Source organism: Pezoporus wallicus, unplaced genomic scaffold, assembly GCF_028554395.1.
Source record: "Pezoporus wallicus isolate ANWC-B61680 ecotype Strahan unplaced genomic scaffold, APGP_CSIRO_Pwel_v1 scaffold_11491, whole genome shotgun sequence".
NCBI lineage: Eukaryota > Metazoa > Chordata > Aves > Psittaciformes > Psittacidae > Pezoporus > Pezoporus wallicus.
Genome location: NW_026642649.1, coordinates 10,422,596 through 10,447,932, shown reverse-complemented (window position 1 = coordinate 10,447,932; position 25,337 = coordinate 10,422,596). Strand labels below are relative to the sequence as shown.

Genomic DNA, 25,337 nt, shown 5'->3' with positions numbered 1-25,337 from the left:
TTTGTAGAGAATGTCTCTCATGTGTTGACATAATTCACTTATTTATCTGATCTCCGTCCTTTCTGCCCAGACACGTGGGGGTGGTATAAAGCTCCTGTGCCTCAGCATCTTCTTAGGCTACGGACACACGAATGGAGAAGCAAAGCCTAAACCTAGAGCCAATTTCACCGCAACAGCTGTGTACAAATGACCGTGTTGTCCACTGAAAGCGTGAGAAAGGAGTAGGATTTGCATGAAAAGGTATGCATTTTGAAAGCATGACAGATTTAAACCTGATTCATACTAAGGTAATTTGCCGGTGCCGGGACAGGCCTGAATTGCTTCTGAGGGTTGTGTCATGAGCTAGAAATTTCAAAGAAATCGTTAGTGTGATTTGTCACTTATTAACCAATCTGTCTGTCCAGTCTTTAGATAAATCTGTGGCCTCTCTACACTGTTAGGGTGGCAAAACCAGTGAGTGTCTGGTGTCTGAAAGTGGTGCTGTGTCTTCTTCCTGCATTGCACCATTTCTGAGGCTGGCATGACCCTTGGAAGGGCAATGAAGTATAGCTGAAAACTAAGATTCAGGCCTTTCAATGGGCTTCTTATGTATAAAGACCCTGTGAAACTGCATTCCATAACTGGAGATTTTTCTACCTCTACCCTGATTTAGGTGATCTTCACATTTTTTCAAAGGCGTTCAACTGAATATTCTCATGTGGGGCTTATTAAAGTGCCTATGTTATCTACCATCTTACTCTTTGCCTTTTTATACTCAGTGATCTTTCTCAAAAAACAGGACTTCATCTTACTTTCAGTTAGGTCATCCAGGTCTGTAATACCCTGCTAACTGTTAAAATCAAGCCCAGGTCTATAAATTGCATCCTAATGCAGCCATTGTGTGTGCCTAAGTTGTGGAAGTGCAGTCTACTCAAGACCCCTTCTAGGGACCTCTGCTACTATCTCTTGCCAGCTCTCCTCTGAATGTTTTTCTTGTTTGAACAAAGCTGCAGTGTTGGTTTTGACTGCTGTTATATGGAATTCTGGAGGCCATAACTCTGGTGATACACATTTCTACCTCCTTAGAAACAGAGTAACTTTCTCATGCAATAGAGACTGTATGAGTCAGGTGCATTAAATAATTGTTATGCTGATTCCTGATGTGCTGTTGTAACGTGTACACTGAATTTGCCACTGTGTCCATAAGCTGTGGTGTCACTGTTCAAAGATAAAATATACCCATTTCCTCTCACAATCATTGCAAGACAAAGATATAGGGTCTCCTTTCTCCCAACGCTTCCACTTTCAGAGGCTGATCAAATGGTGACAATGTGTGATATAGCTCTTTTGAAACCATGAAACGCCCAAAGGTCACAGAAGCTGGGCAGCAGGTATTTGCAAGCTGTGGACTTGATCAGTGTTGAAGAAGTGTTATGTTTCTATCAGCAGTGTGAGGGAGGTCAGTCGCTCTGAGCCCTAGGCAGTATTTGAAATCAGTCTGTGGTTGTATTTCAGGGAGACAGACAAACTTAAGTAAGAAAGGGATCACTGAGGTCTTTGAGACTACCAAAATACAGCCTCTGTTAGCCATGGAAAGAATCATGATAGGCACTGAAACTAGTCCAGTGACTCAATAACCCAAGCAGCAGCATGAAGATGTCCCTCCAAGGAAGGAAATCCACACAGGGTAGACACTATCTGTGTATCTGTTTTGCAAAATAATTTGGTATTATCTGCCTTTGTCTATGTGTTATTAGCTTGGTCTAATTAGTTTAGGACAGGGTTGGTTTTTTTTCTTTTACATTTTTAGGAGATCGTTCTGCTCATGCAAAAGGCAGCTATTAGTTATCCACTGTTCTTTTCAGATGGGGCATTTCAACAAGCCTGTACAATAGCGACAGTTCTCAATAGCATTCTTAAAATAAAATCAAATGGCTGGAGAAAATGGAAAAAAAAAAAATCTGGATTATACCATCCAGTACTGCACTTTAGGTCATGCCAGAGAAAGGATTACTCCCCATTTTACATCTGAAATGTAAGCTTCATGTATACCAGGTCAATAAAATTACAGTTGAAATCATATAGCCCTTATGATTTTATGCTCTTAGACCAACTTCTCAATCCAGCTGGATTTATCCTTGCTGGCAATAATAATCATGGAATCATAGAATTGTTTAGGTTGGAAAAGACCTTTAAGATCCTTGAGTTCAACTGTCTGAACAGTGATCATAACAAAGAAAAGCAAGCAAATGTTCAATCATGTCTTAAGTATCTGAAACAAAGGCTTTCCCTAGCTCTTATTGCATTGATTTGTTAAAAACTTGTCCTCAGTAAGAGGAAAGCAATTCACTTCTCCAGCCTTTGTATAAAGGCTTCCAGCGCCTGATTATTAAAAGGCCTGCTTATAGCTGCAGTGGCCTAAGCTTGAGCACCGTGCAAATAATCCATTTAAAGATCAACCTCAAAATTCTTGTTCCCTGATTCTCACCCCACTGGAATGTAGCAGGAGTCCATTTATCACAGTAGGAATGCAATGAGTGGTGAAAGACCCTTCGTAAGTCCACTTTACTTTCAAATATGAGGGTGTTCAGGTAATTTCTCACCAGACCAGGGATCAGCTGCCTGTGATCAGGCTTCTTTGATCACTTCATCTGACTACTAATCCATTTATAAACCAGTGCATGTGAACTGTCAGCCTTGCAATTTTGTCTCGGTAATACAAATTCTCCTTTTATCTGTGTAAGCATCTAACTCTGGATTGTTCAAGGGAATCGTGGTGATGGTAGCTGAAGACCTAATAGTCTGCAGGCAAAGGGAAGTTGCAGTTGGCTTTAGCTGTTGTACTCTGTGTTTCACAAGGAGAAGTGAACAACCTAAAATTCCATTACATGTAGGGCCATGAATTTCAATGTCCATTTAGCATAGTCACACCAAAGAGAATTGCAGTGTTCAACCCAAAGAGGCACCCACATGTTTCACCTCGAAGGTTAATTTCTGTCTGTTATTTCCCCAGCTCCCGTGAATTTCCCAACCAGGAATGCATATTAAGGGACGATTACACAATGCTTGGTGAAACTCCCTTTATTTATTTCACTTGTGTTGTTGCTGCTGTTGTATAAGAAAGAGCAAAATAATAAAAAGAACAAAGTAAAATAAAATAGTAGCTGACCCAAACATTTTTAACTTTCCAAATGCAAAGACTCTTTCTTTCTTTCTTTCTCTCTCTCTTCTTTCTGTCTTTTCTTTGCATTGATTTGCACAAGCATTTTCTCTGTGAGCCAAATACATCTCTGGTATAACTTCACTGAAGTCACTGGACTTACACCAGAGGTGGTTTTGGTCATCTGTCCTGGGTAAATACAGTAGGAATAAATTGGTCACGCAGGCAGAGTGGCTGGCAATAAGTGCACTGAGTGGTCCTGGCAAACCAATAGGAAAGATCTAAAATAAAAATCCCAAACAGGTCTTTTATTTAACATAGGGCCTAAAAATCTTCCGGGAGCTACTGAATACTGCCCACTAACTGTACAAAGTATAGGTAGCATGCCTTCCAAATATCAAAATACCAGACGGAATGCCGTGAAAATAAATAACTTCTAATATAAACAAATGAGAACATATCAAACTGTTACCTCTTTAAACATAATGTAAATAAAAAAAATACCAGTCCTTCTACACAATAAATATTAAGAAACCATTGACATAGTTGAAATGTACTCATATAAATTAACAACTTTAATTACATTAGCCGAACAGACATTGGTTAAAGCACTGCATGTAGTATGCAAAATAATAATAATAACAATAATAATAATAATATCAACAACAAAACACAAAATGATAAAAACAAAATAGGCTTCATAATATCTTGGCTTTCATAATTTATATATATGTATATACATATATATAGTTGTGTATGTATATATATACTGTAGATATATATATAATATGTATATATACATACATATATATATCTTCAACCCATCGTCAATGTATTGTTTTTGAAAGTATTTAAATACAAAGAAACCCATTGAGAATTAACACAGATTCACTATATCTCAAAAAATAAATAGCTATATAACCCAGAAGTGCTGTTTGTTTCTGCCCATGAAAACATTGCTTATAGTTGTTCACAAAAGGTCAAATTACAATTTTATTTACTCTTACTGAAAACCCTTTTACTCCACATGTCATGCAGTGAGAGCAGATGGGGAGTAAAGCTTTTTTCAGTGTAAGGAAAGTGATTAGCATCTGATTCTTATACTGATGCACACTATTGACATCAGGTTTAACTTAAAGAACTTAATCATTTCCATCACATCTCTTCTACCTACACTCCAGAAATAGATTTTGAGCACTTTATTGATGCTGACTGGTAACTTTCTAGGAAAGGAGACCCTCTGAAATCGACGGCATTGCTTGCAGAGTAAGGCACTATTCCACACGAGTAACTACAGTCCATAAAAATTTTCATTTTGCACATAGACATTTCAGATGCCTGAACTTCTCTACCTCAGAGAAATTGCTGCTGGCCTCTACGTGGCCTTGTGGTGCTGTAGTTAAATGAACTTGATGGCTTAAATCTCAACTACATATGAAAAAAAGGAGGTATATACAACATGGTCTTACTTTGCAATGATTTGGTGAGTGTTTCTATTAAAGTCAATGACAAAACTCCCATTTCATTTAGTTCTACAGTTTGGGGCCCTAGATCAGTATTCTGCTGTGACATATGAGTGCAGAATAATTATAAGCATCTGTAAGCATTTCCTTTTGCTAAACCCCAAGAATACAAATACATTCAGCCCTCCCAAAAAAACATCTTAACATGCACTTCTGCCAGTTTCTTAGGTCTTGTATCCAGCGTGCATCTGACACGGAGAGGGGGGAAAGAACCAAATGAACCAAATGTGGTCAATTGTGAAGCAGGAAGATTGTGGAGGTACTAAACAAATACATTTCTGTGATTAAACATATACTGAAAATACATTTCCAATATAAACAGGAAGTAGGCTATATGGAAAGGAATGTGTTAGTAGTTAAAAGCCTCTTTTATTTTTAGGTTTTTGGTATCGTCATACCTGAAAGGAGAAGTAATTTTTGAGACTGCATGCCCTTGAACAACTGTTTAAATATGGTAACAATTTCTTATGCTATTTTAGATACATGCAGATTTAATTAAATCAAATTATCAGGGATGGGGTGTTTTGCTGGAATCAGTCAGTCTTGATTAACATCCCGATTTCTTATTTTATTTTATCATATAGTTTTTCATTTCCCCCTTCTTTAAATAACTCTGACCACAAATCAAAACCCCATGACTGAATCTAGAGATTGGAGGGAGAAACCTTTAAAATTTGTGACTAGTACACACACACAAATGAAAGCTAAAAAGCAGGGTTTAGGAACAGTTACTTCTTGATTTTTCTGGTTTTGGTGTATCTATATGAAACATGCTCACCATATCTGAAGTCTTACTTTCTTTCCTCGCTTAGAAGTTGTCTCAGGCTAGTTTCATGTTTTCCCCATTCACCACATAAAACCTGCTGTCAAACTCAGCATCACACTTGTTTTTAAAGAAAACAAGTATGCTGCTTTGGCCAGGGAAATTGAGAGCTTAAACTTACTCCGATTGCAGCCAATGGGAGTTTTGCCATTGTCGTTTTAGGGGTAGGTGATGGGATTTCAGGTCTCTAATGTCCTCTAACTAATCACACCTGAGAACAGATTTTTACCATTGTAAGCCATCTCACCTGTCCCCCTTGCCACAATGTTCAGAGATCAACCATCATGCAAGCAGCCTGGTTTAAATAATTGAATTAAACAACGTTGGATATGGTGCCATTCATTCAAAATCCTTTCTCTCCCTTCACACTGCCCACAGCAAAAAGAACCTGTGATTCACCCTGGGTTACCTTTACTCATGTAAGTAGATTTACTACTCTTGTAAGGAGACCAGTAGACATCAAAAAAGTTGACATGAGTAAGGGTTCTGGGACAATATGCATCCAATATTAAGGATATAAAGCCCTAAAGTGAAATAAAAGGTACTCTCCTCAACAACTGTCACAGACTGTCCCTGCTCCTGCTGTTCTAGAGCCCGGCTCTACTGCTAGAAAAATCAACAGCAATTCTGCCACTTGCTTCAAATGAAGCAGGGTCAGGAACTTGGTTTAAGTTATAAAGATAAATTAGTTGTGCATCTTTTTTTGTCTTTTTTGCTATTTTTTAATTTTCCTACCAGCGTTTGGTATCCCTCCCTTTCCCCAGGAAGAAAGCACAAAAAAACCCGAGCAAACTTCTGCAAATAATTTAAATCAGAAAGCCTTGATATTTTACAGAATACTTTTAGTGACAAATTTAGCGTTTACCCAATTCTTACCATTTTTTAATGTGGTTTTTTTTTTTTTTTGCAAATTGCAAACAAGTCTGTAAAAAAAAATGCATTGTATAAAAAGTACATAAATGTATAACCCATTAGCTGTACTATGCAAACTAAATACTGTGGAATAAATTAGATAGAAAACTTAGCTATAAGCAGGTATGTTGATATCTATTCAACAGAGGAAAGGGCTTTTTTTCTTTTCTTTCTTTTTTCCTTTTTTTTTCTTTTTTTTTTGTTTTTAAATCTCTATCAATACATACAAATACAGACATGGGCCCATGCACACACACATATGCACACACAGAGTACACTCACGCACACATGCACACACAAACAGTTTTGGCTGACGAAAAATGAAGGCCCTGATTACACTGTTAAACATGGTTCTCGCCATGAAGGTGCTAACACGCTATCCCTAGCCAATGTGACTGGGTTAAATTGTGCTATCTTTTTTTTTCTTTTTCTTTTTTTTTTCCTTTTATTTGTATTTTTTTGTATTTTTTACAGACCGTTTTCTCAACAAGGTGGGGAGCTGCGTTAGTGCTTCTTTCCATGAGAGGCATTTTGAAGCCTGACCCGTCAGAAGGCAGCTAACAGGGGCTTGGTCCTGCAAACCTGTGAGAGTCTGAAACTTCAGGCTCAGGGTTATCAAACTCAGTGTAAACAGGGCCTAATGGTTTCTCCCGTTCCCTCTTATGATCTCCCCCTACCCAAAGACAAATGTAACTTTAACATTCTTTTAAATATGACAACGATAGAATTTTTTTTAACAAAAAAAAAACTATCTACCTATGCCCTATGGGTTGGACCCTTCAGGTTAGGTGTTGACACTGAAAATTAGGTCTTGCAGGCAACGCACAAACCCATTAAGAATTGTCATGTTGGAGGGTGGTGGTTGAGCCAGCCAGTCTTTCACAGAAGACTGCATTTCAAACAGCAATCCTACCACAACTGCCATTCTCTGTATATTTGCAGGGGCGATGGTGGGCAGGGCCCAAAGATGCTTGCAATTTCACATCAAGACTGTCTAAGTGTACACCAGCACTTGAGGTTTCTCTCACACGAATGCCATTTTGAACATGTAGCCTCCCATTTGGTAGTAACAAACAATCTTTTAACATACTGTGCTTTGCACACAAACATTCATTGTTTTAAGAACATTAAAGTGAAGCCAGAAGTGCTTATACTTTGTGTATACATACATATATACATACAGAAATATATACATATATATATGTATATCCCTTGTATGAAGCTGTTTCCCAGCAATGCACGGTTGCTGTGCATCAGGGACAAGTCTTAGTGTTGTACATGCAGAAAGAGTACAATAATGCTTAGATGGGCCTCGGATCTGAGCACCTTGGACCCAAATCCCAGGGCTTTTCTGGGCTTACTTCAAATGGCAATTTTCTGTTGAGGGTACTATTTGAATTTAAATGGTTAACAGATATTCTAGCCTGAATGTAATCAACCCACTGACCCTTAATTCAAACTCTAACTTGTTACGGGTGAATGGTACCAACCACAAAGAGACTTTTTAGAGGCTTGCACAAATGTCTTTGGTGTATGTGTCTATTCATTTTAAGGTACAAAATAATAATAATTATTATAATAATAAAAATAGCTATTTTGTGTGCTGTAGCAGTTCTTGTATAGCTCACAATAAGTGCAGCTCTCAACCCCTCCCACACCCAACCACCCTCCCTTGCAAATATTTGTTAAATAAGGATTAGACAGGTCAGACACCATTGTAGTGCAAATAGTAAACGATTAAAAATTTCTTTTTTTACAAAATATAGAAATGTTTGGCTCCAGTAACTGGACAAACATGTTCCTTTCAAGTATCTCTCGCTGAAGAATTTTTGTTTTTTAAAACAAGTTACTTCCATTAAAAAAAAAAGTCTCTCTGGTTTGTGTTTTTTTGTTTGTTTTTTTTTGTTTTTTTCTTTCTCTCGCAGGTAAACAGTTTCAAACCAACTAGGTTGCATAGTTCTAATGTTGTAAGCACCTTTACAAAATGTAACTTTAATTCTTTCATTCGTTCTTTTTTTTATTCTGTTTTTTCTTCCATTTTTCTTTTTTCCTTTTTTCTTTCTTTTTTTTTCCTTTTTTTATAAATGTAGTGCAGAAGATGAAGGTGTGTACACCTGCACAATATTGTCCCTTTACCAATGTTAAGTATATGCGTGTGTATAGTGTCTGTATGTATAGAGATATGTATATAAATACATAGCCATATGTATATACACACAAACACTACACACCTACTCAGTTCCTCGGTAAATTTGGGGGGAAAGTGCCAGTGAATGTAGTGTTCATACACATGGCTTTTCAAGGAATTTAACTGGACTTAGTCCAAATTGCTGCAGGTTAGATGAGCTGCTACCACGGCTTGAACTGATGGGTAACTAAGGGAGGGAACAGAACTCCCTTAGTAATAACTAATGTTTAGTATACTATGTAATAAGATAAGGAGCATACTGAAAGGAAGGGGAAACCCCCAACCCATACCGCCATTCAGACGTTATCTCATTCAAGCCCAGGTTCATGAAGCTTTCTTCCTTTTTATAGCTGAAGTCTCTTTTGATCCTCCACAAGTCTTTTTTTTTTTTTCTTTTCTCTCTCTGTTTTTGCTTTTATTTCCGATTACAGTTTCATTCAAAAAAGGTTTTACCATGTCTTTCCTCTTCTTGGGCTTTTGATACATTTTCTTCTCAACTTAATGAGAAGGGTCTTGCACACGTGTGCATCTATGAGCAGCCACACTCCTCCACGATCATATTCTGTATGTCTTTCTTAATGATGTTCTGACCATCGTCGTAGTAGAGCATGGACATGGGCCGCAGCTTGGTGGGCACACAACATGACTTGAGGTTGGCAAAGGGGCTGTGGCCCCGCATGCGGTAATGGTTGATGACAGTGGAGTGGAAAGATAATGATGAACCAGATGTGCCTGCTATATGGCTGGGGCAATCTCCTTCACAGTAGTTGGCGTGATAACCTGTAGGTGCAATGATCCAGTCACTCCATCCTATGTCTTTGAAGCTGACAAAGAACTGCTTCTTGCAGCAGATGTTGACTTTGCCATCACACTCCAGGCCTCGTCTCCGCCTCCTGTGCTGGCGGTCCTCTGAGTGCCGGGCAAGCATCATCAGGAAGGGACGATGTGATTGCTCCTTCTCCTCTTCTCCTGTGAATTCTCCAGCTTCCTTATCTCTCCCTTCCCCATCATCTTCCTTTTTCTTCTTCTTGCCCAATAGCACCAGGCTGGCTCCAGTCTCTTGGCACAGGTCACAGGCAATCCGCACATCCAAAGAGTTCTTGCCTTGGTCCAGGAGTCTCTGGACGCTGCTGGAGACAGGGAAAATGTGCCAAGTGCTCTTACGGGTGTCCACTGCCTTCTCCGAAATCAAAATCTCACTCTTTTCACCTTTCAGCCCCCCGTCCTCCATATCTTCTGCTTCCTCAGGGTTCCCCTTTGGCTGCCGCTGCTGTTGAAACAGGCGGATAGTGACTTTTGTCCTGCTTCGGTTGGCCTTGGAGACCTTCAGGAAGAGCCACACTTCAGCATGTTCCACCACCGATAATTCACTGCCTTCCTTGGAAATCTCAAAGTGCAACATTTTCTTGGCTGAGCCTGATTTGTTAAATGGAAATAGACAGGGAGAACTTGTTAGTATGTCTGCTTTCATGCTGTAAAAGACAATTCTCTTACTTGTCACCACAGGCATGAAGTTCCCCAGGTTTCCTACTTGGCTCGTTAAATTTTTAACACTGTTCTGTTCTAACCTTCCTTCACCTCATCCTCTCCTCATTTTGTCTTTTGTGAAAATGCTCTCTTTAGAAAAGTGTTTATTTGCCTGTTGTTTTCCAGTATCATATTTTAACCAAATCATTTTTTTTTATAGTAATGATATAGCCATTTATGTAAAGCATCTCATGGCAAATCAGCATCAGTAGCTGCTAAGTGTGCATTTGCCTACGCTGTGTTTGTGATCCCTGTTAGCTGAAAGGTAGCAATGCATTTTTGACAACATGTATCTGTTGGCATGTATAGTCATGCTGCATGACTATATGTACCATGCACACACAAATCTGTGCCTAATAGCTCAAGGAGTGAGTTCCAGTCCTGATGATTCTTTGCAAATGATGTGGGAATGAGGTCTGCCCTTTCTCCCTCTGTAAAATGCCAGTCTTCGTATGCATCTTAAAATGAATTGTAAATCTCAATTGTTTCAAAAGCAAAGAAATACTAAAATATGAGCCTCAGCTTTGAGAGGTTTGCAGAGTTATATTGTAAAGAATTGCAGCAGGCAGACTCTTCATCCTGTGAGATGTCAGCTGTAGATCCTGTTCTTAATTTAACACACTGTACTCGCTGTGATTATAGTAATGGTGAATACACTGAGAAATGAGCTAAAGAACTGTATAATTATAGGGATGGTTCTCTGGCATAATTGTATCAACTTGCTGAGATGTCATGATGATGATTATGATGGTGAGGAGGTGTTTCTCTGATACAGAGCTCATATCCCTGGCAGAAGTTGGAATGAATAATGAGGGCTGTTTAATGATTTGATCACTAGAGCATGAAAAAGTTAAGAGAATGAATTAGCTGGCAGGTGGTGGTGGTATTTTATTTTTTTCTTTAAGAGAGGTACTTTTCTATTTTCTTGACAAAAGAAAAAGCCGTGTTGGCATCTTTTGTTCTTTCTCAGCATGGAGGCCAGGATGGACTGGGGTCACAGATCTGAAATTTACAGATATCTGACCCTAGTGAGACAGAAACAGTATTCATAATTATCAGTCTGTCATTGATATTATTTATGAGCTACCCACGGTTGTTGATCTGATTCTCTGTTACAGTGGTTCTGCTTGTCAGGAAACCAGAACTTTGCACCCAAAAAAGGGCAGATGGTGATCAAAAATGAAGTGGTTGGATGCACACAGGAAAAATTGCTCTCATGGCAGCAAGGCTCTTCTCCTTGCTTTCCCATTGCCACTAACCACTAGTACAGGCTCCCTGACCATCCTCCTGCTCCCCTACTCTCAGGTGAGACAGAAGTGGGTCAAAATGACAAGAGACATCTATCCTGTGTTCACCTGCAAATTAAAGAGTTCCTGGTTTCTAAAGGCAGTAGGCAGCGCTGCCCTTGAGCTACCTGTTGCTTTCCTTCTCTGTGAAATCCTGGCACTGACACATTCAGCTTTCCCTGGTGGCATTCCCAGGTCAAAGAGACAGATGTCTTTGAATTACAGTGGCCAAAGGGCACAGCGTTTTGTTTTTGTTTTCCCTCTAAGTGAGAGTGTGAAATTGTAGACTGTAACTGTCACTGAGATAGGGGAAACACATGGTTTGTGTTAACTGCTTCTCACAGGCTTTGCTAATGCCAGTCTCCAAAATGAGTTCCATTCATTTCTCAGGGAGCTATATGAACCAGTGGGACTGTGCCTTAGAAAATGAAATGGTATCTAGAAAAGGAAGTGGCTTATAGAAGAGAGAGAGCAAGCTGACCAGTCCTGTGAGGCATAGTGGAGTTACTGGTTTTCTATTATTTTTTAAAATAAGATTAATTCAGTAGTTACTGAAAGTTCATTGGTCAGCTCTTACCAGCTAACATTTCCATTCTGGCAATGAAACCATGGCAAAGCTGCCAGCTGTGTTGGAGCAGAGGGCAGGTAACAAGCATTAATCCCACTCTGAAACTCCGGGTTTCAGAGCAGGAGGAGATGCACAGTGACATCCCTCCAGTCCAAAGGAAGTCTGGTCCAAGAGCCCTGTGCATACAGGTATTATAAAGAACATACAGATGTCCTCTTCGAGAATGGACACTTCTAAAGGCCTGCAAGGATCATCCATACAGCCAGTGCTTCATTCCCCCAAACTCTCTCTTCTAAAGGAAGCTTCTATTTTTATATTGTCCCTTTCTTTGGCACAGACCAAATAAACCCTTTCTGAGGGGGATCTGGCCTTCAAGGGAACCTGAAGGTAGGTCACCTGCCAGGACTGGGTTGCTACCTCCAAGACTCTCCATCCAACCCCTTCTGCTTGCTGTCCCTACCTAAGAAAACCTTAAAGTGGGGAGAAAGATGGTTTAGACCAAGCTGCAGAAAGTGTTTTCTAGCCTCTTCCCAGCTGCCGTCCTTCCCCAGAGCTCACAGGCTGGTGCAGGGCACAAGCCTATATGGCTGGGAAGTCCAAAACTTACTCTGTGTTCCTGAGGTACCAAGCAGGTCACAGACAGCAGTTCTGGCACTAGGAGGGATCCTGTGCATGAGCAGATCCGCTGTGCTTAGGCAGGAACATGGAAAACTGGCCCAGTTGTGCTCAGGAGAAAGCAGCTCAGGTGTGCAGACTTGGGCAAGAAGTTGTAAGGCCCATCTTACAGAAAACAAAGCCAGACAGCCCTGCATTACAGAATAACCTAATGCTGTTAAGTGGTAATGCATGATATATATCATGTTCTGTTATTTCCATGCTAATGGGAGTTGAAAGTAGTTATGAAGTGACCTATCTCCAACAGATATGCACTGCACAGGTAGTATAAGGCATGTCCTTATACAGGGATAACAGCTTCCCTGTAGGTTGTTAGCTACAGTAACAGCCTCTCTGGATGTGGTTTAGCTATATCTTCACTCACGAATGGTTGATTCAGATTCTAAAGAAAAAAATATGCAGGAAGCTTTTATAAGCCTAATATTTCTGGACACAACAAAATCCTGAGTCCTCAAACCTGCATAGCTAATAAAAGGTTTTATAGCAATTAAGAAAACCTTTCCCTTTCACAGATCTTTTTAGAAGGCGACTGGAAATGGTGCAAAGTTTGGGATAAAAAGCATGCTTTCACATCAGGGAAAAAAACGAAGCTTTTCTGAATTCTCTCCACATTCACAACTAGTTTGTTACGATCACACAGCACAAATGGTATGAATCCTGCAGTCTTTACGAGGTCACTATGCTCAGACAAGCTCGTTTTGAAATCAGAGCTTGGCCTGTGCTAAAGCTGAATTGAGATCTCTGGATCTGGCTTATTTTGACTACACATTCACTTTATAACAGGATCTTTATTTCCAAAAGGTTTGGTGCTACAATAGTATAAATCCTTCAAGTGTTCTGAGACACGAAAAAAATAATAAAAAAAAAAATCACTGTATTTCATTTTCTCCCAATATTGCTTAGGGATTTAGCAGTCTTTCCTTTTTGGTCTGAGTTAATGACCAGGTTCAAAGCTTTGAAAATGTATACTGTTCATCTAACTGAAAGTAAAGAGGAGACCTTCCTGAAAGTCAGGGACGGTATCACTTCCATAATTACACTTTGTTTATCCTCTTGTCCTGCCTTTTCATCTGCCACAGCTGATTTGCAAGGGTCTTTTTCCATTTCTAATCATCCTGCTCCTCCTGCCTGACTCCTGTGGAAAGACCCACAGCCCAACAGTGGTAATGCCTTCATCACTTCCATGCTCGTATAAACGGCAATGTCAACAGCTTGTATTGTTATCATAGCAGAAAGCAGCTGAAAAAGGAGATGAGGGATTACTTTGGGCCCCCTTTGATTGCTTTTCCTCATCTCCCCTTCCCAAAGCCTTGGAGAGGGCACCTCTCTGCTTCATTGCTGAGTAAAGTCCCTTCCAGCAACAGGGCTGTGACGCCGGGGGAGCAGTCTAGCAGCGCGAGTGACACCAGCAAATGCAGTGAGAAATGGTTAAAAATACAAGCCCTAAGAAGTAATGCATATATGGTAAAAGGTTTAATGGAAGGAGTTACTGAATGGAAAGAAAGTGTAGCATCATATATATAGCATGGGAGTTTGCTCATATCTGCTTTTCTCTTCAGTGGTGCTCGCACACCTTTTTTAGGAGAGAAACCTGAATATGGAAGCAGAGGGGAGCCTGCACAGGTACCTCCTCTCTGCCTCTGGAAGGGGCTGCTCAGGGCTGCCAAGCAACACTTGGTGATGGGCATGGAAGGAGTGGGAGAGCCCTTGCAGGACACCGGGGGCAGCCGGTGCGCGGTAGCTCCTGATGGGCTCACATAGCTTGTGCTGGGCTGCAGTTTGCAGCAAGATTCAAGATTGAGCCCTGCTAGTTCAAGCTGTATTCATAGAATAGGTAGGGTCTAGACTGTACAATTAAGATTATTTTTTTTTTTGGGGGGGGGTGGTATAATGCTGCGATACTTAAAATTACTTTTTTTAACCATATGCTGTTAAATGATTAAGGCTGGGTTTTTTTCTTAATGAAAGTGATTATCCTTTCTGACATTATAGCATGACTTATTCTTAATATCTCTTAATAGACAGTATTTAAATTTTCCTTTGAAAAATGCTCTCTGTGTAAGAAGGTGCTGTTACTTTAAATTTCCATGCTTCACCAGTGCTCAATTTTAAACCGTTTTTACATTATACTGTAAGTGAACTGTTTTTCCATACAAAGCAAGCTTTTTTTTCCCTTTTTTAGTTGCTAACTTTACTACTGCCTATGTTTAGATTTGGGGGAATTTGTACTGCGTGCCAATCTGTAATTACATTCAAAAGCATCCTTCTCTTCACTTCTCATTTCCGTTCCCCAGGAGACAGAAAAAAATAGGTTACTAGAAAGGTTCCTCTAAAGAGAGTGAAGAGAAGAGCATGGTTATTGAGAGATAATTGCTCAAAATGTTTACTAATGAGTGACCACTAGAGTTAGATGAATTGTTCATGGCGTAGAATTTATTCGGTGAATTTAGCACTGTTATCGTCTGGCAATTATCCCCTAGGCGGACTGATTATTACCAATGAGTTATTACCATGATTAGACAGTGGCCATTTCTGTGAATGCATTTCAGCCTATGGATCGCTGGCAAGAGATTTCTTCTATTCATCACCCCTCAAATGTGACTGGTCATCCAGGTTGTGTGCTTTCGTTCCTGCTCCCTGACTGGAGCCTCTTACAACGGGAGGAGCAATTATGACACAAATTCCAAACACCTTATCTTTATATTCACATGGCCTTTGCTGCCAGCAAAAGGAGATTTTTGTTGCAAGAAAAAATAAACCAAAAAAGAAAACCAGGAAAAAGAACTATTCCCCAAGCATTCGCAGGGGGGAAAAGCAGCAGCAACCTTATTTAAATACCTCTTCTTGAAAAGTTAACCCAAAGGGGCATTGACAAGGTCATTCAGAATGTGAAATAATTCAGTTCTGGTGAACCTTGACTCTCCTCTGCTATTTTGTTAGGAGGGAACCACTTTACATCCCCAGCCTTGAGTTCTTTCCAAATTGAAAGCCCTTCCCCCCACAAGGCTTTAAATATTTAAAAACAGAAAAGGTGTTTATTTGGTTGAAGTTTTTTTTACCTGATTTTTGCATTTACATCTAAAATAGCTCAAGCAAAATTTAGGGTCACTTTCACAGATAATATATTTCAAGGTAAAGAAACTATCAAGACTTTGTCTTTCATGAAAGACAGCATAATTTTTTCTTGTACATACCTGTAATAATTTGTTGTAAATCCTAAAAATTAAATGGATCAGAAGCTGCCAGTCTATTTTCATTAAAATATTCAATTTCTGTGCACTAAGGCCCAAATCCCAAGCCCAGTGAAATGAATAACAGAACTTTTAATTGCTTCCAGTAGACTAAGTTTCAGTACTAAATCAGCCTTTCAAAGCTCTGTGGCATTAAATAAGTTAGCCTTTTCATACCCACATAGACATATCTAGGTATAAGGACTCCTCAGCATGAATCATTTACACATATGCACTGTAGATAAATCCTGCACACAGGAGATCACATGAATGCACACACTTATCTGCAGGAATCTATTCATATTACATTGGTACAGGTACAGCTACATGGGTATACAAGCATGTCTTGGCATAGATATACTTCTGCTTATCCCTTCCCAAATCTTTGTTCGCAAAGTGAAGCCATCATCAACTTGTGCTTATACACACATGCAGGCAAGTCCATATTCATATTCCCAACTGCATGTGCATACAAAACTGTGTGCATGACTACACAGAGAGATGGACACATACAGTATTTTCTGTCTCTCAGGTATCTTTTTCTAGAGTGGTTCCCATCTTCTCAGATTCCTCTGTGTGCTCTCAAGTTATTCTCCAACCAACCAACCTCCCTCGTCACATTTTGGTACAATTAAACAGATTAATACAGATGGCTTTCTTCTTCTGGAAGTAACTTGCTTTCATTTGCTAAACTTAAAATCTTTGATATAGTATGCCAAAGGGGAAAAAAAAATCAAGGGGAAATAGTCTTGTTTTCTAAAAGCCAAGGAGACTGCATTAGAAAAAGATGTGAGAAAATCAGCTCAGATGATGATTCACGGTCACATTTCTCAGTATCTTGTAAAAAATAATAATGATCATTTCTGATCTCTAGATTTCCAGAACTTGTAGCATCCATCAGTTTATCTTTTTCCTTTTCCCCTTTGCCTGTTTGCTTCCTGCATTACTTCCAGTCTCCCACTCTAGTGAATCTTTGCCTTTTAAATAAACTAGAAGAGAGAAACGAGCTCCACTCAGAGAAGCTAGATAAGCATAAGGATCTCTAGGATTCAGGATCTTATTAGGTAAAATAGGAGCTTGCAGGAAGGTTGCCTCGTGTGGAGCAAAAAGCCTTTGGAGTGTGCCCTCTCGTGGCCATTCTTTATTCAGCACGGATACCTGTGCCATTAAATGCGTTCACTTTCAACTGCAAATCGATTAGATTTAAACGGGCATAAGCAAACCGTCCTTTCTTCCTTCCTGAACTGCCATCCTATCTTCCTGGGAACGGAGTGGGTGTGTGTATGTATCTGAACATGAAGGTAGGCATCTCATGATCAAGTCAGCTCACCCTGAGTTCAGTATGAAGTGATACAGAAAGGTAGAATTGGTCTAAGTAGCTGTCAGACTTGTCTTTTTTCTCCCTGACGTTCTCCTAATGGTAAGCCTTTGGATTTCAGTATTTCCATCCAGTAATTCCTATCACCTTCTCGGGGGCTGATGTTAGCAACCCATTTCATTGGTAGTTTAGTTGCCAGGATCAAATTCACTTGGCAAAATCCCAGGTCTGCCTGATAAGCTATCTATTTAACATAAGGAAAGAGTTAGTAGCCAACCATATTTTATGATCATTGGCTGTCTCCGTTATAGAACCTGTTGGATTTGCTTGTCACAAAATTATATTGACCCCTCTTCTCAGAAGACTATTTTTAAGACCTTGAAGTAACCCACAGAGCTCTGGCACAGCTACCCACATAGCAGAACTAATCGAGGTTAGTAATCTTAGTCTGATATGCAAGTAGAAAATAATTCCCATGTTTTACTTGTACGAGTGCCAAAGGACAGTAGGGTGCATTTGTAAACTTTTGCCCAATACTTGTGGTCATTAGCTTTGCAAAGATCTGCCTGGATTTGTTAGCTGTGAAAACTACCTGCCAACTCTTTTTCTGGTTTCCTGGACATAACTACACCTGTGCTTCACTGCAGGTAGTTCACCCTCTAATTGTCTGAAGCCTGTGTTCCTTTGAATTTTGGTCTGTTTTAGAAAATAGCAGTCTCGAGCCAGAGCCACGTGCACAGGGCACTGTTTGTTCATTCACTCCATTTCACTGTATGTCTGAGGATACGGCTGATGAAAGATGGAAATACTACTTTTTTATGAAGGCAAGCAGTAAATGTGGCTTCTGAAAGGTAGGGAGAATGGCTGGTTTATGTCAAATCATACCCAAAGGAACAAAAAGCCTAACGTCTTATTTCTCTTTCCATAGACCTTTATTTGATACAATGTGAGATGTTTCCATTCATTTTCACTGATTTCTTATTCCCCTCTTTCGAGGCAGAGTGAGTTTCACATTAAAAGCAGGAAGAACATTGACCTGACTGTGAGAGGAGCACATTTATTCTCCTGTTTGGTGTTTTAAACTTATCCATACTCTTCCCAGTTCCCACACAGTGAAAAATGGGGACTGTCCATGTGGCTATATTCTATTCCTGTCTTTAACTCACACTTCCTATATGTCATGTCACTTTCCTGCTTTTTGCCTCACTTTCCACAACAGGAAAAATAATACTGCTTTAGCATTTGACATGTAATACTGCTGGTGCATGAGTGGGAGAGATCTCAGGTAGAGCTTACTTAAGTTGCTGTATTATTGGCACCTGGAAAGTGTGGTAGATCCTCTGATGTTAGCAGGGCACCAGATGCGAATGGCCATGGATGAAAAATATGTTTTATCAGTCTGAAGTTACTCCAGAGAGTGGAGTTATCTTTTCCATTGTAAGCCCAAACCCCATAGCTCAGTTTCTAGGTGCTAATTGCTCCTCCCTCCTCTCAGATCAAAGTCTAGCAAGTTTAGGAAAAAGGGCCGGAGCAGCCCTCCCGCCTTGGCTTCCAGAATGGGCTTAGTGAGAAGGTGGAGAACAGCAGCAGGGAAGAAAAGGCATGGGAACACAACAGATGCCCCTGTCCTTCAACTCCATAGCATCAGTCTCCTTAAATTAACCTGGCAAGCAGCGGTAGGACAACCCTATGTAAATCAAACTAAGTGACGTGTTAGTGTTGGGTAGCTTCTGGCAGGGGGGATCGGCGGCTGGACTATTGGCCAGCGTGTGGGCAATGGCACGATTTTCACTGCTCACGTGGTCCCGAGAGCCAATGGCTTCAGGAGCCGCCGTTGGAGGGTGTCGTACTGAGTAGGCATATATCAAATTCCAAATTCCTTTGTGTCAGAGCTCAGGAGAGACAATAATGTGTTTACAAATGATTGGGACTCACACAGGGAAGAGAAACCACTGCTTATGCCATATGTGTTTCACTGTGCTCAGAGCGAGCTGCTGAAAACCAGGTGGGGAATCCGACTCATAGATAGCTTAGAGATTTCCTTGCTTTTAAAATCTCACTTCTAAACTAACACTGAGCCACCCTTGCTTCTAACGACCTCTGGCATTGACACCTCCTGCCTGCTTTCTGAAGTGGAGGGGATGGAAAAGCTGAAAAGCGTGAGCTTTCATGCTGAAGGAACTGAAAATGTGTATATTGACAAGGACTCCGAAGGCAAGGGTTCCTTGTACAGTTGGAAATCGGACAGCTAGCAGGAATGTCTGCTCTTAAAAGCATGCACACTTCTTGTGCATGGCTTCCCTGCAAACAGAACATCTGAGTCAACAGGTTTTCAGGACTGGAAACTCTGAGTGTTGTCTTAATTGTTTATACTGCTGCAGCAAACTTTTAAACAAAAATGCTTGGAGTTCCTTTGCATACTTTGCCTACCATATGCTGTACCAAACAAAACAATGACATTCTTTTAAAACCGTCTTGGCAACAGGAAAAATGCTTTGGCTAGACAGCATCATAAAAAGTTGCTGTTAGCTAGATGATAGAGTTATTGTGAGATCCTGCTATTGATGCATGTATAAACATATTCACATATACTAACAGATATATGTGCACGTACATATACATTGAATTCAAATGGGTTCTGGTCCTATTCATGTAGGAACAAGACAGTAAAGTACAACTTTAGAGCTGTTTCCTATATGCAGCTGATGTGAGCCTTAAGCCATTACTTAGTTAATATCTATATTCTGAGCTCTTACTGTATAAGAGTCAGGGAAAACAGAACTGTGAAAGATTAGAAAATACACCCTACCAAGGTTGCATTTTTTTGGCAGGAGCATTTTAGGAACAGAATCTTTTTTCCAGTATGCAGAAGTCTGCATTACAAGTTGGATCAGCTACAGCAACTTGTCCGGTTCTATTGAAGTCATCTGACAGTCCCTGCAACTCTTTACTGCCGAAGATGCTGTGTTAAATTACAAAAAAAGAAGAAAAAAACCCTAACAAAACCCACACAAAAAACCCTCTCACTTCTAAAAGTTAAAGCTGTTTCATCTGATTTCATAAATTCCACTGTAATTTTTACATGAAAGGGTTGTTTCCCAAGTAGTTTGCAGAGCTCACTTTCTATCTTGATAAACTCCCCAAAAGGCTTCAGCCCTTTTTCCTTTCACCATCAGCTCTGCAATCCAGTACTTTGCTGCAAGTACTCTGGTTGTACAGGCACAGTTTGGAGGACCCCGCTGCAGCCTGACTTTCTGCTCAAGATTGGTTAGAGAGCTTCCTCCCTGTGTGGCTGACTGTGCTTAGCAAGTGTAATCTGTAGCCAAGACTAAGAAAAATCAAATTCCTTCAGAGTCCTACCCCCCCCCCCCCCCATCCTATTCCTCCTTCTCCCTTCCCCCAAGTCTCATCCTATAACCTTGCAGAAAACATTATTCCTGAGGAGAAGGAAAGAAGTTAATTGCAGTTCTGGCACAAAGGATATTTTACAGTTTTGTTTTTCAAGCACTCACCTGATTCCGCAAAGGTGATGATTTCTGAGGTTTGCTCCACAACTTCATTCATTTCAGCTCTTCTTCCAACATCATCCTCTATTTCCACATAACCATCCTCTCCCACCTTTCCCACATGGAGTTTTTTGATGGCATTTAAAAGTGCTGCCTTGGGCACCGGCTGGGTGATATTAGGTCTGTCCCTCAAGTGCAACATGTTCAGTATGTGCTTCTTTACTGCTTCCACCATCTCAGGCTGTGAGCTGGGCACATCCTTTGAGAGCGTGGCGAGGGCACATGATGGACAGTCAGTGACTGAACTGTGCCCCTCGGATCCTGGGGTTGGGGAACTCCTCACTATAATCCAGCAAAGCACCAACAAAAATCCTCTCTTCCAAAGCAAAGGCATCCTGGCAGCAAAAGTTGTTGTGATTCCCTTTTTAAAAGGCCCTGCTTTTCCTCCCCCTTCACGCACAGTTTTTTTGGGGCTGGTTTGGGTTGTTTGTTTGTTTGTTTGTTTTTCCTTCTCTTCAGCAAATTCTCTGGAACAAGAACCAAAAGTTTTCTGTGAAGTTTTGTTTGCAGGTTCCCCCTCTGAATGCAATAAGTGCTGTAGATGTTTGTGGCTGTCAGGGAGAAGAGTTCTGACTCTGTCTCAGAGTAGGAGAGAGACACAGAGAGAGGGAGAGAGAGAGAGAGGACGGATTGGCCTAAAGTGAGTGAGTGAATGAGAGAGGGAGGGAGTTTTGTCTGTGAGTAAAGGCTATGATTAGGAAGGGGGAGGAACAGGCAGGCTGGCTTCCTTATGCTCATTGCTCCCCTAACACACACCTCTCTTCAAATATCACTACTCGTGGTTTCTGCCCTCCCCCCTTTCTAAAATCTCTTTTCATTCCTGCAAATTTAATCCTTTTTTTTCCTGTTTGTTTTTTTTTTTCTTTCCTCCCCTCTCTGTTTGACCCTCCTGGCTCCCCCCCTGCCTGTCATCACCCCCCCACACCCCCCCTGACCCCCTTTTTTTCCATTCCTTCCCTTTTTCTGTTGTTTAGGTTTGGTTTGTTTGTTTTATTCCTTCAACAGTATCACTGGCTTTAACTGAATAGAGGGGACATGAATGAATGAAAAGACTGAAACCTTTTATTAAGGAGCACCTTGCTCTTGGTCCTGCCTGGTATAAGCAGGGATGTTAAATAGCTTGGGAATGAGATGGGAATGAGAGCAGGGGCTCTGAATATTTTGGGCAGAATATTATTCTGCCTTCAGGAGAAGAGATCTTTTCTGCTCACTTCTGAATGCTGGAGGTTATCAACACTGGCAAGAGATCTGAGGGGAGCAAAATAACACTGTTTGGAGGGCTACATAATACATGATACACTCTCCAGCTGCAATATGCAGTCAGGCACTGAAAGCCTAAGCAGGAGCTGGTGCAGCACTTTATCTGTGACATGCTAAGGTAGTGCCCGCAGAGCAGAAATATCTCTACTTCTCTGCTAGCCTGTGCCTAGAAATTCTCAGGCAGATATATTTAGGTTTGGGGTTAATCAAGTAATGTCTGAAAAATGCTTTGAAGGTGAAAAGTGTTACATGTCATCTGGCCAAATCATACTTGCTCCTGACTCAGGCAAACCCCTCATCGATGCCAATAATAATTCTCTCTGAGGGAAGGCTGAGTAAGATCTACATTTGGCCCACTGTTATTAGGAGGCACTTTTTTGTTTCATTCATTTAAACCACACAGAGCAATCATAACATTAGAATAAGACATTGGGAATGAAAAGCAAGCTAAAACACTGTGAGGAGCCCGAGTTTCCACCAGTGTTGGTACACCCTTGCCAGTTCATGCCCCTGTGGGTCTTGCTGTGCAGTGAAAAGGCATTCCCAGCGTCACTGCCATGGCTTAATGTTGCCTGTGCATTCTGTAGCCCCTGTACCCCCTCCGTTCTGTTCCTTACCTAGCAAGGGTGAAGTTAGCAAACTCCCTCTCGCTGGAACTTGGTAATGGAAAATGAAAACACTACAGCTGATAGACTCTAACTTCTGAGGTTCTTTCCCTGCAGACTTCAACTTGTACAGATTTTCTCAGAACAGCTTCTGCTCTTTTAGTATTTACCCTCTTTCTTGTTTTCTTTTCAGTCTCTCTCTCACACTTGTGTCTTCTCAGGTGTGCTTACTTCCTACCCAGCAAATATTCCACTTTCTCTATATTACCATCAACCACTGTATTTTAGTAGAAAGGAGTAACTTATAAATATAAGCATTGTAAGGTCTCTGATTTCCATGAGATGACTACAGGCACATGGGTTGAGAGACAGGTAAGGAATTATAGTTAGAGTAAATTAAACACACAGAAGTAATTGAACAATCAACCAAAGTTTTACAAATGTTATATATTGCGAGTCCTTTTCAATTAAGCTCTTTTATAAGTCTTTCACTGTTATAAGGCATCCACAGTACACCGTCATCTGTGTTTTACTGACCTCAGTTGCTATACTGTTATATACTGTTACACTTACGGGTCTGTCAGCATTATAAACCCTGCAGCCATTCTTATAAACACATCTTTGTAACACAAACCTTGCTATAATACATCTAAATTTCTTGGATCTTGTGAACAGCCCAAAGTCTGTTGTAATTATATGAAGTCTGAAAGTCAGCTTGAAATAGAACTGAAAGTTTAATTGGACGAAAAAATAATTTCAGATGAAAATATGCAGTCATGATTAGATGTACTAACAGATGACATAATTAAAGGGGTTATTTATAGTTCTAATATAGCACCTATCCCAACAGTGTCTGATGAAAAGTAAGGGATAGGCATAAATCAATATAAAACACAGATAAGTATATTTGGGTTCTTGCTGTGGGGTATACATTGCTTGCCATATATAACAGGTACACTTATCACAGACAATCTCTATTACATATAGGTATAGCATATTTTACTTGCATGCCATGATGATGACAGATTTAACATTAAAGCAGAACTTTCTAAACCCCACTGTTTTCTAAAAGCAAGTCTGCTGATACCGCTGGTATCTACTGCAGTTGTACTTAACATACATAGATATATAGGAACAAAAATACAGAGTGTTCCAATAAATAGAGAAATAGTGGTTCAGACTGTTTCTATAAAATCACCTGAGCTGCAGAGCTCTGTATATGCATTCATTCAATAGACCCCTAACAGCATGCACAGGAATTAAAAGTTTCAATTTTAAAAGAAAAAAAAATCTGATGTAAAGTTTTACCTCTCTAGTCCTGACTCTCAGAAGGAGACTGCTGTATTGTGCATTAAGAACTGCTGAAGTTCCTCTTTGTGGTATTTATAATGCGAAGCTTTATACTGTACTTCTCATGTGTACACTCACATATAATGTCTGTCAAAAGTAAGTGGGCCGGATCACTGTGCTGGATTGGTTAATCCTGTTACATCAGCAATTGACTGTTTTTCCTGTATGAGACATACTTCTGGTAATTATCTAATGGAAACTCCTAATTGTCTAGCATGACAAAATATCGTGGATTCAACTTGTAGTGGTGATCTCTGTATCCATTTAAAGAATAGAACTTAAAATCAGACTGAAAGCAAACACTATGAGTCAGGAAGACACACTCCAACTTGTTTTATTGCACAGCTAGATATAGATATTATTAGATGTAGATATCACTGATTTAGTTCAAATACAGTATTTGCCAGAAACTTCATTGCTAGTTTGCAAATTGTTTTCTTCTTCTTTCATACTTAAGAATATACCAGATAATCTATTTGCAAATTTGGATTCGTTTCAACTTCAGAAAAATGCACTTGATTAAGAATCCTTTTGCTGTGGATGAATTCTGTTTTAAATCAATCTTTGTATAAATACGTCCTTCTGTTAAGTTAGGGATCCCTTTAAAGCTCTTAAAAATGAATCATATTGCTCTTGTCCAAGTCCCCTGGCTTCTTGACGTGTGGATTGCATCACGCTATTAAAAACTGTTTAGACATCTAAAAATAAGTTACAATGAATGACAGGTCACATTTTTTGCAAGTGTGATATTAACACATGTGGAATAAAATAAAATGTGATTTTCATTCCAGTTTACATTCATGAGGATCAGAAATCACTGTGCCAATTAGGCAGTACGAAAGTAATATATATAAGGTCAAAAGTAAATTCAAAATCCATCTCCTTTCTTGAACACACATAATAGCTGGCTTTATGTGGTACCGTTTATGACAAATGGCATGATCATGCAGTCTTTACTCATTCAAAACACCCACTGATTACCAGAAAATCCCCATCCTTCAGATTTTTTTTTTTGGCCTGAATCGTACTTATGATTGTATTTTTATGTCCTGTTGGTAATGTAAGTTTAATCTGTCTTGGAATATGGCTGATCTGGATCAGGGAAGGAAGATTTTAAATTGTCAATCTACAGTGATACCAGGGAGCCCTTATAGCAGTGTGGATTCCAACTGGTGTGTGTGTGTGTGTGCTGTATTCACATGACAGCTTTGGTAGAATGAGCAAAAAATCAGGAGTTAATGGGAAACATATGACCACATAGGTTGTTTTGTTTCCCAGGTTTAATATGCATATAACAAGTTTCCAGGCTGTAACATGCTGTGGATTGAAGCCTCTTGAAACAGGTTTCAGTAGCTTTCCTGAGATCT

General features: G+C 40.0%; 1 protein-coding gene and 1 long non-coding RNA gene across 3 annotated transcripts in view; one reads left to right on the top strand and one right to left on the bottom strand.

Moving 5' to 3' along the window:
• LOC130611048 (uncharacterized) overlaps positions 1–25,337 on the top strand; it is a 162,966-nt gene that overhangs the window by 47,774 nt on the left and 89,855 nt on the right. The window lies entirely within an intron of this gene.
• Positions 3,046–24,007, bottom strand: INHBA (inhibin subunit beta A). Of its 2 annotated transcripts, XM_057431404.1 has the most exons (3): positions 23,929–24,007; positions 20,702–21,222; positions 3,046–10,001 (listed from the first exon to the last, which is right to left on the bottom strand). In XM_057431404.1, the coding sequence occupies exons 2-3, from the start codon at positions 21,087–21,089 to the stop codon at positions 9,115–9,117; spliced, it is 1,275 nt and encodes a 424-aa protein (XP_057287387.1). In that variant the 5' UTR covers positions 21,090–21,222; positions 23,929–24,007; the 3' UTR covers positions 3,046–9,114. The 2 variants fall into 2 exon arrangements, with proteins under 2 accessions (XP_057287387.1, XP_057287386.1); XM_057431403.1 differs by lacking the exon at positions 23,929–24,007 and having other exon boundaries at positions 20,702–21,384.

Excerpts from the sequence above, each read along its gene's own strand:
- INHBA (XM_057431404.1), bottom strand. The coding sequence starts at position 21,089 with ATGCCTTTGCTTTGGAAGAGAGGATTTTTGTTGGTGCTTTGCTGGATT. Across the intron at positions 10,002-20,701 it reads CATCACCTTTGCGGAATCAG|GCTCAGCCAAGAAAATGTTG; the intron begins GTGAGTGCTTGA and ends TTAACAAATCAG.